This window comes from Pan paniscus, chromosome 14, assembly GCF_029289425.2.
Source record: "Pan paniscus chromosome 14, NHGRI_mPanPan1-v2.0_pri, whole genome shotgun sequence".
Lineage (NCBI taxonomy): Eukaryota > Metazoa > Chordata > Mammalia > Primates > Hominidae > Pan > Pan paniscus.
The window spans coordinates 23,196,177-23,215,215 of NC_073263.2; the positions used below are offsets into that span (position 1 = coordinate 23,196,177).

Sequence of the window (19,039 nt, forward strand, 5' to 3'; positions counted from 1 at the left end):
CTATTGCAATCTCTGAACCTATGCTTAACTCAATCCCCTGTGGCCAATTCTACCCCTCAAAAATTAACACAATTCAAACAAAAACTCCAGGCATCTTTAGTAGGTGAAAAAAGCCAAAGCCCTTTTAAAACTGATGCATCAATATTTAAAATCAAGCATTAAAAAGTCTGAAAAAGGCCAACATGTTCCATTTGTGTTGACTACAGATTGAATATGAATGCCCACTTGAATAAAACACACTCCCAATAAATACATTGACAGCTGCCTATGTGATAAGAGAGCCAGGGAACAGTTAAACGGTTAAATATATTTGTCCTGTGGCAGCTGATTATTAAATATTCACAGGCTTGGCCGGGCGCTGTGGCTCACGCCTGTAATCCCAGCACTTTGGGAGGCCGAGGCGGGCAGATCAGGTGGTCAGGAGATCAAGACCATCCTGGCTAACATGGTGAAACCCCGTCCCTACTACAAATACAAAAAAAAAAAAAAAAAATTAGCCGGGCGTGGTGGCGGGTGCCTGTAGTCCCAGCTACTCGGGAGGCTGAGGCAGGAAAATGGCGTGAACCCGGGAGGCGGAGCTTGCAGTGAGCTGAGATCTTGCCACTGCACTCCAGCCTGGGCAACAGTGTGAGACTCCGTCTCAAAAAAAAAAAAAAAGAATAAATAATAAAGATTTGGGATAATGCATATGTGAATTACCCCGATTTGATCATTACACATTGTATACATATATTAAAATATCACTGTCTCCGATAAATATTACAATTATTACATGTCAACTGAAATTCAACAAAACTAACACCCTTAGTGAGATTGATTCGCATATAGTAAGTGGCATATATTTAAATTTATAATTAGGTAAGTTTTGACATACTGTGAAACTGCCAACACAATCCTGATGGTGAACACATAAAACACACCCAAAAGTTTCCTTACAACTCGTAATCCCTTTCTTCCATATTTCCTTGCCCTCTTCAAGCCCCTGACAACCTCTGATCTGCTTTGTCATTATGTATTAGTTCGCATTTTCTAGAATTTCATATAAATGTAATCGTATAGTATGTCATTCTGGGAGGAGGGGTCTGGCTTCTTTCACTCACAATAATTATTTTGAGTTTCATCCACATTATTACAGGTATCAAAAGTTAAATCATTTTTATTGCTGACTAGTATTCCATTGCATGCACCATAACTTGTTTATTTCTTGACTTGTTTATGGACACATGGTTGTTTTCAGTTTTTAGCTATTATATATAAAACTGCTATGAACATTCATATGCAACTTTTTGTACGAAAGTTTACTTTCCAAAATATTGGGAGAAGAATATCTAGGTGTTATTAAAGGTGTGTGCTTAACATTTTAAGAAATGTCCAAATTGTTTTCCAAAGTGTTTGTTAGACTTTCATTTCTAGTAACAGTGTATGGGAGTTCGAATTCTCCAAATCTTCACCAACAATGGTGTGACCAGATGTTGTATTTTAGACATTCAAATAAGTAGGCCGTAATAGTTCATTGTGGATTTAATTTTCATCACTCCAGTGGCTAAAAATGTTGGACCAAAAAAAATGATAAAGTAACCCTCGAGGTGAAGAAAAAAAATTAAAGTGGTTATGAACATAATTTTTTTTCATGATTTACTGATTGACTAGTGAGTTCTTGGTATTTTATGTGTCTAAAATGTTTACATTTAAAAGTAAGATGTTTAAACAGTATTGGGTTATCTTCTAGTCCACATGTCACATAATATGTACCTTTATTTACCTTTTAAACTGAAGTTTTAAAACCTGGGTTTTAAAAAGAGAACAACTACCCATCAGCAATTACAGAAGACAAAGGAACTTGTGTGTCTGAAGACTGAATGTTATTTAGCAGCTCTTTGGTCAGCTTGGATTGGTCACATATGTGGAAACTGGGAAATAATAGGGGCTACTTACACTGGAGAAGAACACTACAAATGGTGTAAAGAGTGGTTTTGGAATGTATCCAGACTTCCTTCTAAAATAAAAATTTAAACAGCTGTGTTTGAGAGATGAGTATGCACAATTCTCGTAAGAAAGACTGTGTAGATGTTTGAGGTCCCCTTAGTCCCTGATGCTACCATTGTTCCATTTGCATTTCAGGGTAGAGAAACATTCATGAATTTTGGGAAAAACACATTAGTTACAGTATGCTTGTTGACTGAACATTTTGAGAATTCTGACAGTGATTTTCCTAATGCAAAGATGATAAAATGTACAACTTAGAGAAATAAAAAGAATCAGTCTCAGAAAACCCTGTACTAGGTTATTTTTTTTTGTTGTTGTTTTTATTTTTATTTATTTATTTTTTCTTTATTTCCATAGGGTTTTGGGGAACAGGTGGTATTTGGTTGCATGAGTAAGTTCTTTAGTGGTGACTTGTGAGATTTTGGTGCACCCATCCCCTGAGCAGTATACACTGAACCCAATTTGTAGCCTTTTATCCCTCACCCCCTTCCACCCTTTCCCCCCAAGTACCCAAAGTCCATTGTATCATTTTTATGCCTTTGCATCCTCATAGCTTAGCTCCCAGTTATGAGTAAGAACATACAATGTTGGGTTTTCCATTCCTGAGTTACTTCACTTTGAATAACAGTCTCTAATCCCATCCAGGTTGCTGTGAATGCCATTGATTCATTCCTTTTTATGGATGAATAGTATTCCATCATATATATATATACCACAGTTTTTTTAGCCACTCGTTGATTTATGGGCATTTGGGCTGGTTGCATATTTTTGCAACTACGAATTGTGCTGCTATAAACATGTGTGTGCAAGTATCTCTTTTGTATAATGACTTCTTTTCTCCTGGGTAGATACCCAGTAGTGGGATTGCTGGATCTAGGTTAAGTTTTATTTAAAAAAAAAAAAAAAAAAAGGAGCCTAATAGAGGCCCTTACTGTTTTGAACTTTGGGAGAATTGGAGATACTGTATTTGGCAGCAGAACATTTTTAAGTTTTTAGGGTTTTTAGTAGAAAATACCTTGTAATTTGAAAAAGAGAAACCATTCTCATTTTCCAGCCAATAACAATACGTATATTCTTAGCACACCTTTGTGAGTTCCTAGGCTACAAAGAGATCTGCCAACTCTACTATGTAAGAAGAATGATTTTCAGAATATAGTGAGATTGAAAGCTAAGATACAGAATAGCTAGAAGCCTGGGGTTATTGTTTTGTTTGGAAATAGCATTACTCTAAATTTCTAATTAATGTTTTATTCTCTTTGCATGTGGGACTGGCAGTATTTCTAAGTCATTCGTGATTATGTTGTGCCATTAAAATGTCAAAGGCTGTATTTATAGCATTGGCTTTATTTCAGTGCTGATTTATAAATTGTAAAACTGCCAGTTGAATATCAACATTTTTAAAATGTTTCATCTTATTACATATTAGAAAAATGTATGGGTTGAATATAGTTTCATTACATAGTGTGAATACAGTTTTTTAGATGAAAACTGTTACCAATTGCATGCACTGCATCTGTTGGATAATAAATAGCTTTCAAGAGATAGGAAAAAACAAAATTAAATAATTTATTCTGAAAAAAAGAGTATCCAGATTATTAGAATTATTACAAAGCACATATGTTTTCATCATTTACACCATCAAAAATATAGATGATTCTCAGAAAGGTTACTGATTATAATATAATTTTCTTTCTAATTATCACCATTCTTCCTCCTTAGTGATTCTTGTCTGTATTAGAGCACTACCTTCAAGAAATGGGGTTCTGACCTGGATTTGTTCTACCACAGTGACTTGCATTTCAACCTCAGGTTATATTTGCTCATATTTTTCACATATACTGTTTTATCCCTTAGAACTCTGCGAAGTAAACTGTTATCCCTAGTTAATGAATTTCTCTCTTCATTTAGCATGCATTGGGCACATATTGTGAGTTACAGTTCTGTAGTGAAATCACAGCTCTTGTCATTAAGCCCTCAAATCTTATTTGATTGGTGGTCAACTCCAGTGGCTGGGTTGGTGATAAAATGAGGGAAGGGAGCCCAGTGTGACAGTGGGGAGTGGTGGAGACTAGTGCACTAAAGATATGTCCTTCCGTGTAAGAGACAACTGATCATTAGCTCTAGCTCATATTGCTTTGATGTGGGACTCAGGGCCGTCAGATTGCCTAATTTTTCAAGAACATTTTTCATTTTTAATACTGAAAGCAAATTTTAAAGATTAAGTGCTGCAGTGACTAAAGAAAATAAATGTAGCCGGGCGCGGTGGCTCACGCCTGTAATCCCAGCACTTTGAGAGGCCGAGGCGGGCGGATCACGAGGTCAGGAGATCGAGACCACGGCGAAACCCCGTCTCTACTAAAAATACAAAAAATTAGCCGGGCGCAGTGGCGGGCACCTGTAGTCCCAGCTACTCCGGAGTCTGAGGTAGGAGAATGGCGTGAACCTGGGAGGCGGAGCTTGCAGGGAGCTGAGATCACGCTACTGCACTCCAGCCTGGGCGACAGAGCGAGACTCCGTCTCAAAAAAAAAAAAAAAGAAAAGAAAAGAAATGCTGACCAGATGCAACAAAAAGGCTAGAAAGAGAGAGGAGTAACAAGGTAATTATGCAGTGAGTGGAAGTCCGGGGTGCTGTGGAAGCAGAAAGAAGAGATGCTGATGCAGATTTAAGGGGATTCCAGAAGACCTGTGACAGGCTGGGGGCAGGCATTGTAGAGGAAGGGACAGTTGAGGGACCTGCTGGTGGAAGCAGTCACTGTGGTTTGAGATCCAGGGGTCCGCCCAGCCCATCAGAGATGAAGCCCAGAGCTGCCCTTCCCCGGCAGTGCTCCCCTGTCTCGGCGTGGTGACACGCTAGCACCGGTGTTCATGATTTTGGGCAAGAAGGCACAAGGGGTGTGCATTATAACACCTATTGGATTTATCTTAGTTAGACGGAGGCCAATTAGGACACATCCGTGTTAGTTACCATTCACTCAAATGAGCAGGCTGAGCAGCTTTGAGAAGCAGCCACTCTGTGTGCAGCTGAACAGCACGTTTCCCCGCTCTGCACTTGGGGTTTGTGTCCCTTCTTCTTTGCATGCTCCTGATACTGCCAAGCTGCGTATTGTTGTTGAGTAGCAGATAGTGAGGCCGACATTTCATGCTTGTGGAATACAGTAAACCAGGCATCATTAGTCTTCTCCCTAGTGCTTATGTGGAGGACATGTACAGAGAAACAGTTTCTCTGTACATGTCCTCCAAGAAATGCATTCTAGACTGTTACAGATGCTGTGGAGACTGGAGGTTTTGGCAAACTGTAAAAACCCCAGCAGCCAGACCCATGGTACATAATCTCAGTTATTTGTGTGGCTTGTGCTTGCTAAATCATCCCCAAGTAAATAGAACACTGAAGCATATAAAAGCATTTTTCTATCTTTGGGCCAGACCTTGAATGTCCAGAATTTAAAAATAATTTTAATAAATAACCTTTTGATTGCCTTATTTTTATTTTAAATATTATTACTTAAACGCTTAAGCTATTTCATTAAATTTTCCTTCTTTTTATGAATGCCAAATAATTTCTTAAGGAATTTCATTCCACTCCAGGAAATTCAAGATCACACTTATAACCCTCCACCAGCTAAATTGTTTATTTCTAAAATACTCCTAGGCCAGGCTATGTCAAAAGGTGTTTTGGAGATCACTACCTTGGCCAAGCTGTGAGCTCCATTGAAGGAACAAGTTGTAGTGTCTTCTAGCCTAGTCCTGCCTCCTTTCAGGCACCTAATGACCGTTTAACCAATGTTTGTTGAATAAACAAATACATGATTAAATGTATTATTGCATTATGTGTCTCTCATCAGTTTTGTTGAGGTAGCCGTGCTGTCCCGAATGGCAGGAGTCATTGGATGCTGGTGATGGGTTAGGACACAACCCTAGGTCAGCATGGCGGGATGCTGAGGAGCCCTGTTGTGGAGTTACCAGGCATGAATTGGATTTGATTTCCACTGGTTCTAGTATTTGTTTCCTTTGACCTTCAGTTTTCTCTTCCATCATATGAGGATAAATGTCTACTTTAGAGTGTGGTAGAAAGGAGAAAAAGCTATCCTTTTTTAAAGCATTTGCACAGTACTCAACATTATAAATGCTTGGTTCAAACTCTTAGTGGATTCTTAGTCTTCAGATGCCTTCTGCAGGCTCCCAGGTCCCGAGCTGTTGCCACTTGACTGCGGCCGCCTAGTGCCTCCTATTTGTCCGATGGATTACAGTCTTCAAGGACTGTCACATCCTAACGGATCATTTGATCCTCAATAATAATGTCATTAACATGAAGGACAATAGTAGTTGCTAACACTTCTATAGCACTTATCATGTGCCAGAAACGGTTTACATCAGCTAATTCTCCTGAAAGTGCTTTACAGCTGTTAGACTCATTCCTCACAGCAATTTCAGGAGGTAGGTACTATCATTCTGCCCCATTTAGAGATGAGGAAACTGAGACTCAGGGTTAAGTAACTTATCCCAGGTTGCACAGCTCATAAGTAGTGGTCTCAATAACAACAGCAGCAGTAACAGCATCAGCAACTGCTCCGGGCGCTGGGCTCAGCACTTTGTGTTAGCCCAGTTAGTCCTCACAATGCCCCTGTGAGATGGGTTCTATTTTTGTCTCCTTATGGATGTGTAGCATCAAAGTGACAATGTTAAGAAATGCTTCACAATTTGTCTGCCTTTTTCAGTAGTTAGTGTAGCATCCCACTAGACGATTCTATCCAGACTAATTGCTCGAATATGGTATGTAATGATTGACTTGTCAATTTCTTTGTCTCATATTTTGTGTAAATGCTTTGGCATTATCCCTGTTTTTTCTTATTAGTTTTAATTCCACCTAAATTACACATTTTTTACTTTTAGAACTTAATACATTTTTTAAAATGTAAGATCGTATCATGAAATAAATAACCTGAAGCATGTGCTTCAAAGAATGTGATTTTTATCTTCTCACCCTAACCCTGTGTCTACACAAGCAGTAAGTTGCATGGTTGAGTAATTGCTGGATGATTTTGAGATATGCCAGCAGGAAAAAAAGTTATGACCAAGTAGCTGGAAAAGTGAAAAAAGCTGTTTGAATTCACTTCAAATGGGTCATTCACTCAACAAAGGTAAATGATTTTTCATTGCCCCGGCAATGTGACCTGCCCAGGCAGTGGAAGTGGTTCATCTGGGTTCAGCCACTTCCGGGGTACCTGTCAGCTCACCCCTGATAGCCGCTCAGCCTGCGGAGGAGGCAGCTCTGCCCCCTCTGCCTCCTTTGTTGTTGTCGTTGTTGTTTTTCTTGAGCTGTTTGCCCATGGTTCTGGTTCTGTGCTCCGGTTTCTTTCTAAGTCAGATGATCCACTTGGGATCTGTTAGTTTTGGAAACTTCAACTTTAAAGGAAACAGAACTGCTGTTTCTCTACCTGATGGAGCAGCCAGATGAGGCTTCGCTTTTTCTTTTGGATCTCTTCTCTGGACATGTGTGGATCTGTAAAAAACAGCCAGATTTGGTTCTACATTTTAGATCATTCCTGGTAAAGATAAGGAGGCTTGGTTTATCTTGTATTGAAATGTTAGGTTAGTGCCTGTGATTTCATCACTCGTCAGTGACTTTTAGATGTTCTAAGACGAATGCTTATTTTTCTGCCATACATACTTTGCCCTATTCTGGTTGGGGAAAGAATTCATAAATGCAAAATATTGTCTGTCTGCTTCTTAGTGAAGATGAAGTTGTCAAGATACAAGCCTGGTGTCTTCATTTAATAGCACATTGTCTGTCAGGGCGTATGTGACACAGGAGCTGTAGAAAGGGATGCTCCACCTGGGTTTGCATCCAGCTGTGCCTCTCACTAGCAATGTGACCTTGGGCAGGTTACTTAGCCCTCTCTGAGTTTCCCCATCGCTAAAATGGGAATAATGATAGGATCTACCTTCTAGAGTAGTTGTGAGGATTAAGTGAGTTAGCATGCTGAAAGTAGTACCTGGCACATAGTTGTTATTTTATCACTATTATTACCCTGTTGGCATTGTCCAAACCCAGATAAATGGGAGGTTTATATAGTCACTATTTGAATAGAATTTCATGCTGAATGAAGTAGATTGGCTGCTGTAGAGACATGGGTAGAAAATATCAGTAAAGGCGGGTATAGCCTGGGAACTCAGAGCCTGTAAGAGTTTTGCATATAATGTATAGGTAAACAGAGCTTCAATTCTCATAATATGAGTTATAAAAGAATTACATATGATTTTTCTTTTTTCTTTTTTAAAGGTGGTTTCTTTTAAAACACAAATAATATTTATTACCTAGTCTATATAGTAAGTGGTAAATATTATATAGTAAACAAAGCACAGTCACTGATGTTTTTAATATTAACTGCATCTTCCTATCTTTCATTTAGAACTCTCCAACAATAAATACATTTGATAAGAAAGATGGCTTTAAAAGTGCTACTAGAACAAGAGAAAACGTTTTTCACTCTTTTAGTATTACTAGGCTATTTGGTAAGTAAAGTCCTTTTTTCTTTCATAAGAATGTGGTGAAAGAATTCATGTACTAATAAGTAGTAGGAGTACCAAAATCATTTTATTTTTTATGAGACAGAGTCTTGCTCTTTTGCCCAGGCTGGAGTGCAGTGGTGCAATCTTGGCTCACTGTAACCTCTGCCTCCCGGGTTCAAGTGATTCTCCTGCCTCAGCCTCCCGAGTCACTGGGATTACAGGCACCCACCACCACTCCCAGCTAATTTTTGTATTTTTAGTAGAGATGGGGTTTCACCCTGTTGTCCAGGCTGGTCTTGAATACCTGACCTCAGGTGATCCGCCTGCTTTGGCCTCCCAAAGTGCCGGGATTACAGGCATGAGCCACCACGCCCAGCCCAAAATTATTTTCTATTTCTGATCCAATATTATGTTTTTATCTCTTTCAAATGGCATTTTATTATTTTTGCACGTAATTAATAAGTGAAAGATTGCTGCTCATTCATGATATTTGTAACAATTGTTGAAATTATCTTATTTAAATGTAGGTGAAGTCATAAAATTGCAGTGTTACTTGTGGCACTATGATGATGATATTATTTTGCCTTTATAGGCATATATCTCTTGTAACATATTCTAGAAGCTAAAAGACCATAAATTCTAATTTGGAGCCCATGACCTACACAGTTTATGAATAATTTAGAATAGATTTTTAAAAGTTATTATTTCATATAGTTGTTTATATTCTTCTTGGTTCCAAAAAGCAGGAAACACAGATGGAAAATTTTAATATTTGAAAGTTTGACAAAAGATTTATGAACGTGTTCAAAAGAACAAAGTTTATTGAATCTAGTGATAAAATAATGATCTACAGATATATAAAGAAAGATTTACACTGAAGACAGTATGCAAAGTTTTCTTGAAAGACAAGGTTAGGCTGGATGCTGTGGCTCATGCTTGTAATCCCAGCACTTTGGGAGGCCGAGGCAGGTGGATCATTTGAGGTGAGGAGTTCAATACCAGCTTGGCCAACATGGTGAGACCTCATTGTTACTAAAAATACAAAAATTACCTGGGTGTGGTGATGCACACCTGTAAACCTAGCTACTTGAGAGGATGAGGTAGGAGAATCACTTGAACATGGGAGGCGGAGGTTTCAGTGAGCTGAGATCGCGCCACTGCACTCTAGCCTGGGCAACAGAGTGAGACTTTGTCTCAGAAATAAATAAATAGATACAAATAAAAAAATAAAAAAATAAAGACAAAGTGGGATTCAGGTGAATGTAGGAGAGCGTCCCTGCTCTAATTGGAGGCTGTTAAACATTGAATAATGGTCTAAGAGGAAGGTTGTGTAATTTCTTTCTCTTTACAGTCTCTCTGTGGTGGAAGGGAAGCTCCTACCCCTTATAAATAAGTAAACTGCAAGATTGGGAGTTGAGGAGGAGTTGAGGCAAGAATCTTTATAGCCTTAAAAAATTTTCTTTCTTTCTTTCTTTTTTTTTTTTTTTTTTGAGACGAAGTCTCGCTTTGTCACCAGGCTGGAGTGCAGTGGTGCGATCTTGGCTCACCGCAACCTCCGCTTCCCAGGTTCAAGTGATTCTCCTGCCTCAGCCCTTGCAAGTAGCTGGGACTACAGGTGCGCACCACCACACCTAGCTAATTTTTGTATTTTTAGTAGAGACAAGGTTTCACCATGTTGGCCAGGATGGTCTCAATCTCTTGACCTCGTGATCTGCCCACCTGGGCCTTCCAAGGTGCTAGGATTACAGGCGTGAGCCACTGTGCCTGTCTGCCTCAAAGAATTTTCTAGTCTCAAACCTCACCTTGAATTCTTCCTCTTGCTTGCCCTAGATGTTAAACCTTTGACCTTAAAGAGGTTGTTAGATATCTTCACAGATATTCCTGCTTCAAAGTGGAGAAGGTTTGTACAGAATTATATGCATCAAAAACAATGTCCTGTGCTCAACTGTGTGGTAAGCATTAGACAGAACAGCAGTGTCTGTTACCCCAGTTCCTCCTAAGATTTTCAGCTTCCATTAAGGAAAACAGAACCGCGTCAGTAGCACTATTCAGGGCATTCTTGCTTAGGGTAAGGGGTTGGACCAAACGTCTTCACCAATTCTGTGATGCTGCTAATACCAGCATTACTCATGAAATACTGTCCATTAAGCAGATAAACATACTTTTCTAGGATGATATCATACAAGGAGAACTTGTTGTTTTCAGAAAAAATAAGAGAAAAAAGCTATATTTTGGAAAATGACAAATAACCTCTGTTTTTGCCTAAGTATAAATTTTCCATTTAAGTCCTATGCTGTGAACCAAAGCATACTGTTTGTTAGGTCCCAGGCAGTGGTTCAGTGGTAATCAGTAAAGGCATAAGCCCAGATTTGGATGGCACTTCTACTTTGAAGAGTCCCGAGAGTTGGGCCACTACTGCCATCTTTATCATCATCACCAAGGATTTTACTGGTGTCCTGATTGTTAGAAATTATTATTTGAAAGACATCCTCTAAGGAAATGTAGTTCAGTTGAAAAGGGTTGAAACTTCCTCATCAAAACCGCATGGCAGATAAGTCTAAACGATAATTGCGAAGTTCTTGTGGCTACGCTCTTGTGGCTATACTAATTATTCAATTTATTTAATTCATTATACTTGAATATGTTTATATTTCTTAGATTGAAAAATTTTTCAATTCAGGTTTTTTTCTGGTAGCAAAAGGACCTTGGGTCATATATCAAAGAAAGTCATAACTGTTTTTTTTTAAAATATCTTCTTACTTAGAGAAGAGAACAGCTCCCAAGTCATGTCATATCTTGAGTCCCAGAGGGTATCTGAGGAGGATAGCAGTTAATTCCAAGAAAATGGAATACCCTGTTTAGAGAATCAATGAGTATTCTCTGGAATACAGAGAAGAATTTGGCTTATTGATTTAGTTGTTCCACTGACTTATTCAGAAAGTGTGTTTTCTTCCTAAAGTGAACATTGAATTGACTTGAACTGATATTTACATTCAGCGATTGTGTGATTAATATTGAAAATATTGTTCCTTTCTTGCAAAAAAAATGTTTAACATACTTTAAGATAACATTTTGTTAAATTTTTTTTTTCAGTCATGTAAAGTGACTTGTGAAACAGGAGACTGTAGACAGCAAGAATTCAGGGATCGGTCTGGAAATTGTGTTCCCTGCAACCAGTGTGGGCCAGGCATGGAGTTGTCTAAGGTATATTGGATACATGGCAAAGTTGTGTATCTGTGTTTGTAAAATGCATTCGTCTTAACTCAATTCTTTGAGTTAATTATTAATGAAACTTTGGATACCATGACAGAATTATTGGATCATTATGTCACTTTAGCCAAATATCATACAATTCCTTTTTTAATACTTTTGATTCATGTGTCTTACTGAGATAAATAGGTTCTCAAACCCAGAATTCAACAGATGTCATTGTTTTATATAATTTAAGATTTGTAGTGTTTCACTAAAACAGTAAAATTTTTAAGGTTAATTTGCATTAATCAATAACAACCGAAATTCCATTGAAGATTTAAAACTAAAGCATTGTGTGGTGGCTAGCAAGATGGCCGAATAGGAACAACTCTGATCTGCAGCTCCCAGCGAGATCAGTGCAGAAGGCAGGTGTTTTCTGCATTTCCAACTGAGGTACCCAGCTCATCTCATTGGGACTGGTTAGACAGTGGGTGCAGCCCATGGAGGGTGAGCCAAAGCAGGATGGGGTGTCACTTCACCTGGGAAGTGCAAGGGGTCCGGGTACTCCTTCCCCTCACCAAGGGAAGCCTTGAGGGACTGTGCCATGAGTAATGGTGCACTCCAACCTGGATACTACGCTTTTCCCATTGTCTGTGCAACCCACAGACCAGGAGATTCCCTTAGGTGCCTACACCACTGGGGCCCTGAGTTTTAAGCACAAAACTGGGCAGCTGTTTGGGCAGACACTGAACTAGCTGCAGGAGTTTTTTTTTCATACCCTAGTGGCATCTGGAACACCAGCGAGACAGAACCATTCACTCCCCTGGAAAGGGGGATGAAGCCAGGGAGACAAATGGTCTAGCTCAGCAGATCCAACTCCCATGGAGCCCAGCAAGCTAAGATCCACTGGCTTGAAATTCTCACTGCCAGCACAGCAGTGTGAAGTCCACCTGGGACACTCAAGCATGGTGAGGGGAGGGGCATCTGCCATTACTGAGGATTGAGTAGGTGGTTTTCCCCTCACAGTGTAAACAAAGCCACCTGGAAGTTCAAACTGGGTGGATCCCGCCACAGCTTGGCAAAGCCACTGTAGCCAGACTGCCTTTCTAGATTCCTCCTCTCTGGGGAGGGCATCCCTGAAAGAAAGGGAAAGAAAGGCAGCAGCCCCAGTGAGGGGCTTATAGATAAACTCCCATCTCCCTGGAACAGAGCACTTCAGGGAAGGGGTGGCTGTGGGTGCAGCTTCAGCAGACTTAAACGTTCCTGCCTGCCAGTTCTGAAGAAAGCAGCAGATCTCCCAGCAAAGCACTCGAGCTCTGCTAAGGGACAGACTGCCTCCTCAAGTGGGTCGCTGACCCCCCATCCTCCCGACTGGGAGACACCTCCCAGCAGGGGTCGACAGACACCTCATACAGGAGAGCTCTGGCTGGCATCTGGTGGGTGCCCCTTTGGGACGAAGCTTCCAGAGGAAGGAACAGGCAGCAGTCTTTGCTGTTCTGCAGCCTCTGCCAATGATACCCAGGCAAAGAGGGTCTGGAGTGGACCTCCAACAAACTCCAGCAGACCTGAAGCAAAGGGCCTGACTGTTTGAAGGAAAACTAACACACAGAAAGGAATAGCATCAACAAAAAGGGCATCTACACAAAAACCCCATCCAAAGGTCACCAGCATCAAAGACTAAAGGTAGATAAATCCACAAAGATGAGGAAAAACCAGTGCAAAAAGGCTGAAAATTCCAAAAACCAGAACATCTCTTCTCCTCCAAAGGATCACAACTCCTTGCCAGCAAGAGAACAAAACTGGCAGAGAATGAGTTTGACAAATTGACAGAAGTAGGCTTCAGAAGGTGGGTAATAACAAACTTCACCAAGCTAAAGGAGCATGTTCTAACCCAATGCAAGGAAGCTAAGAACCTTGAAAAAAGGTTAGAGGAATTGCTGACTAGAATAACCAGTTTAGAGAAGAACATAAATGACCTGATGGAGCTGAAAAACACAGCACAAGAACTTCATGAAGCATACACAAGTATCAATAGCTGAATCAATCAGGCAGAAGAAAGGATATCAGAGATTGAAAATCAATTTAATGAAATGAAGCGTGAAGACAAGATTAGAGAAAAAAGAATGAAAAGGAACAAACAAAGCCTGCAAGAAATATGAGACTATGTGAAAAGACCAAACCTACATTTTACTGGTGTCCCTGAAAGTGACGGGGAGAATGGAACCAAGTTGGAAAACACTCTTCAGGATATTATCCAGGAGAACTTCCCCAACCTAGCAAGAGAGGCCAACATTCAAATTCAGGAAATACAGAGACCACCACAAAGATACTCCTCAAGACGAGCAACCCCAAGACACATAATCTTCAGATTCACAAAGGTTGAAATAAAGGAAAAAATGTTAAGGGCAGCCAGAGAGAAAGGTCAGGTTACCCACAAAGGGAAACCCATTGGACTAACAGTGGATCTCTCTGCAGAAACCCTACAAGCCAGAAGAGAGTGGGGGCCAGTATTCCACGTTCTTAAAGAAAAGAATTTTCAACCCAGAATTTCATATCCAGCCAAACTAAGCTTCATAAGTGAAGGAGAAATAAACTCCTTTACAGACAAGCAAATGCTGAGAGATTTTGTCACCACCAGGCCTGCCTTACAAGAGCTCCTGAAGGAAGCACTGAATATGGAAAGGAAAAACTGGTACCAGGCACTACAAAAACATACCAAATTGTAAAGACCATTGACACTATGAAGAAACTGCATCAACAGGCAAAATAACCAGCTAGCATCATAATGACAGGATCAAATTCACATATAACAATATTAACCTTAAATGTAAATGGGCTAAATACACCAATTAGACTGGCAAATTGGATAAAGAGTCAAGACCCATCAGTGTGCAGTATTCAGGAGATCCATCTCACGTGCAAAGACACACATAGGCTCAAAATAAAGGGATGGAGGAATATTTACTAAGCAAATGGAAAGCAAAAAAAAGCAGGGGTTGCAATCCTAGTCTCTGATAAAAGACTTTAAACCAACAAAAATTGCAAAAGACAAGGGCATTACATAATGGTATAAGGGATCAATGCAACAAGAGGAATGGAAGGGCTAACTATCCTAAATATATATGCACCCAATACAGGAGCACCCAGATTTACAAAGCAAGTTCTTAGAGACCTACACAAAGAGACCTGGACAGCCACACAATAATAGTGGGAGACTTTAACACCCCACTGTCAATATTAGACATATCAACGAGACAGAAAATTAACAAGGATATTCAGGACCAAACTCAGCTCTGGATCAATTGGACCTAATAGACATCTACAGAACTCTCCACCCCTAATCAACAGAATGTACATTCTTCTCAGCACCACATCGCACTTACTCTAAAATTGACCACATATTTGGAAGTAAAACGCTCCTCAGCAAATGCAAAAGAATGGAAATCATAACAGTCTCTCAGACCACAGTGCAATCAAATTAGAACTCAGGATTGAGAAACTCACTCAAAGCCGCACAACTACATGGAAACTGAACAACCTCCTGAATGACTACTGGGTAAATAACAAAATTAAGGCAGAAATAAATAAGTTATTTGAAACCAAAGAGAACAAAGACACAATGTACCAGAATCTCTGGGATACAGCTAAAGTAGCATTTAGAAGGAAGTTTATAGCACTAAATGCCCACAGGAGAAAGTGGAAAAGATCTAAAATTGACACCCTAACATCACAATTAAAAGAACTAGAGAAGCAAGTGCAAACAAATTCAAAAGCTAGCAGAAGACAGGAAACAACTAAGATCAGAGCAGAACTGAAGGAGATAGAGACACCAAAAAACCCTTTAAAAATCAATTAATCCAGGAGCTGTTTTTTTTAAAAGATTAACAAAATAGACAGATCGCTAGCTAGACTAATAAAGATGAAAAGAGAAAAGAATCAAATGGAAACAATAAAAAAATGATAAAGGGGATATCACCACTGATCCCACAGAAATACAAACTACCATCAGAGAATACTATAAACACCTCTATGCAAATAAATTAGAAAATCTAGAAGAAATTGATAAATTCCTGGACACATACACCCTCCCTAGACTAAACCAGGAAGAAGTTAAATCCCTGAATAGACCAATAACAAGTTCTGAAATTGAGGCAATAATTAATAGCCTACCAACCAAAAAAAGCTCAGGACCAGATGGATTCACAGCCAAATTCTACCAGAGGTACAAAGAGGAGCTGGTACCATTCCTTCTGAAATTATTCCAATCAATAGAAAAAGAGGGACTCCTCTCTAACTCATTTTATGAGGTCAGCATCATCCTGATATCAAAACCTGGCAGAGACACAACAAAAAAAGAAAATTTCAGGCCAATATCCCTGATGAATATCAATGCGAAAATCCTCAATAAAATACTGGCAAACCGAATCCAGCAGCACATCAAAAAGCTTATCCACCACAATCAAGTCGGCTTCATCCCTAGGATGCAAGCTGGTTCAATATACTCAAAACAATAAATGTAATCCATCACATAAACAGAACCAATGACAAAAACCACATGATTATCTCAGTAGATGCAGAAAAGACCTTTGAAAAAATTCACCCCATCATGCTAAAAACTCTCAATAAACTAGGTATTGATTGAATGTATCTGGAAATAATAAGAGCTATTTATGACAAACCCACAGCTAATATCATAGTGAATGGGCAAAAGCTGGAAGCATTCCCATTCTCATTGAACAATGAGAACACATGGACACAGGGAGGGGAACATTACACACCAGGCCCTGTCATGGGGTGGGCGACAAGGGGAGGGATAGCATTAGGAGAAATACCTAATGTGGATGATGGATTGATGGGTGCAGCAAATCACCATGGCACATTTATACCTATGTAACAAACCTGCACGTTCTGCACATGTATCCCAGAACTTACAGTTATATATATATATAAACCCTAAATCATTGATAACAGAAATCATGAATGCTACTACTTACTGGGACTTCTTTTTCTTAAAATGAATGTTAGCATTACTAGTCAAGAAGTAGAGCCTGCCAGTGTCTTAAATAAAGATGCTCTGAGATAGCAGGCATTTTCCAAACCATGGTTTTGAACATTCCTTTGACAGTATGTGTCTTATTATTGATCTCACCACAGTGAGTGTATGTTACTCCCAGGAGCACTTTAAATACATTCATTTCAACCACTATATGCTAAGAAACTGTGTGTTAGTGTGTGTTATATCAGGACACATTTCACAGTCTTGGATGTTTTGAAGCCTGCCTTTTCTTGTGAGCACGTTCAGAGCTATACATCCATTTGCTTTATTTGCTGATCTTTTGAAGATGTTACTAGTTGTGGAGAAGTGATGTATTGTTTTGTTTTAAATAAAACATCAAAGCCTTTCTGTTAGAAAAGGAACAATAGATTTTTCTTTTTATTTAAAGGGACTTTTAAAGAGAAGTCCTTTTCCCCTACAGACTGCCATTATCTACAGTTGAGTCTTGTCATTCATAGATTTTTGATCAATGATCTATAAACAGCAGGAAACAAAGAATTATGCATTCCGCAAGTGGCTTCTGGTAGATAGCGTTTCTCTCTGGCTTTTGTGTTAAATGAGTGGTGGCTTTTAGTATCCTGGGCCTTACATTTGGATTGAAACTGACTGACCTTCAAAGTCTGTGTGATATCTCATTAACAGTAGCATCTCAACAGGTATTTTTCAACCCCTGTTGATTACAGTAACAAGTACTTTCAGACATAGATTTTTCTGTGTTGGGTGTAAAAAGATTAATTTTTAACAGGTTGACATATCTAGGATCAGTGAACAAAGTATTTAAAAATGCCATCATGCCCAAGAGGAAAATAGACTGCTGATGGAAAGAGTGAAACTCTGTAAAATATTTGAAGAGATTTATTCTGAGCCAAAAATGTGTGACCAGCGGCCCATGACACAGCCCTCGAGAGATCCTGACAGCATGTGTCCAAGGTGGTAGGGCTACAAGTTGGTTTTATACAATTTAGGGAGACATAAGACATTACTCAACATTGGTTCAGTCTGGAAAGGCAGGACAGCTGGGAGTGGGGAGCAGGTAGGGGAAGGGGGATTCCAGGTCATAGGTGGATTGCAAGATTTTCTGATTGGCTATTGGTTATTATCTAAAGACCTAGAGTCAATAGAAAGGAATGCCTAGAGTCAATAGAAAGGAATGTCAATAGAAAGGGTTAAGATAAGGGGTTTTAGAGACCAAGGTTTTATCATGCAGATGAAGCCTCCAGGTAGCAGACTTCAGAGAGAATAGATTGTAAGTGTTTTCTTATCAGACTGAAAGAGTCTGTTCCATCAGTAATTCCAGAAGGGAGGAGGGTACCATGAGGCATGTCTGGCGCCCCCTTTCCATCCTGGCCTGAACTAGTTTTTCAGGTTAACTTTGGAATGTCCTTGGCCAAGAGGAGGGGTCCATTCAGATGGTGGGGGCTTAGAATTTTAATTTTGGTTTAAAGATGATGACATTTTCTTTTCCTCAAACATTCTTCTTTTCCCAAATCTCAGTGAAAATCTGAATGAAACTTCACAGATTCTGAGACATGAGTGAATAGTTTCTAAGAAATTACTGTCTGATATTCATCCTTTGAATCTGCAGAATATAACCTTAAGGTAATTTTTGGAGAATCAGACCATAAGATGAAAGTCCTATTAGCCTTAATATTTTTGTTGATTAAGAAATCATTTTTCCATTTCTGATTTCATATATATGAGGAATTTAGAGGTTGTCACTCTATCCCAACAGGAAGTAAAAAGCTGAACAAACTGAAAAGTCCGCAGCTCTTAGATCTGCAAGAGAAGTGAGGTCGCAGGCAGCTACAGAGAATCACAATACACTGCTGCAGAAGCCTCCCCTGGAGCCAGCACCAGGGTGGGAAACCTGCATTGTTATTGACAGCCTGCTGTAGCCTAGGTTTGGAAAAGTCTGAGAGTTAAAACTCCAGGAGGACCCACTCATAGAGCACCCTCCCATGCTTTTGTGAGTTTTACTTCCAGGAACTCAAACCGATTTTCATAGTAAATGTCAAAATCAAAACAAAACCAAACAAAAAAATCCCTTGTTTTTCTGACAGGGGAGGCAGAAAAGGAACATTTTGAAATATGCTAGAGTGCTCTTTTTCTTAACAAGGACTGCCCTCAAGAGAAACACATACACCAAAGGCTCACCTGCTGGGATTTTATCAGAGCCTAACTGACCTGGGGAAGGGAAATACTGACTCAGTCTGCTCCAGCCATTCTCTCCCATTTAAGGGAGAGGCACTGGGGAAGCTTACAGTACAGAGGCACAGGCCTGCACAGGACTATGGA

The 19,039-nt window shown here is 39.6% G+C and overlaps 1 protein-coding gene across 7 annotated transcripts in view; it reads left to right on the forward strand.

Moving 5' to 3' along the window:
• The window catches only part of TNFRSF19 (TNF receptor superfamily member 19), a 105,948-nt gene that overhangs the window by 11,491 nt on the left and 75,418 nt on the right, over positions 1–19,039 (forward strand). For 5 of the 7 annotated variants that reach the window (XR_010109596.1, XR_010109597.1, XM_003833037.5 and 2 more), the window contains exons 2-3: positions 8,397–8,499; positions 11,590–11,700. The exons of the other annotated variants lie outside the window; for them this stretch is intronic. Coding sequence is in view for 3 of the 5 variants with exons in the window: in XM_003833037.5 (XP_003833085.4) it covers positions 8,431–8,499; positions 11,590–11,700 (180 nt within the window). In the remaining 2 variants the exon portion in view is untranslated. The remainder of the gene's footprint in view (positions 1–8,396; positions 8,500–11,589; positions 11,701–19,039) is intronic. 7 annotated transcript variants of the gene reach the window in all.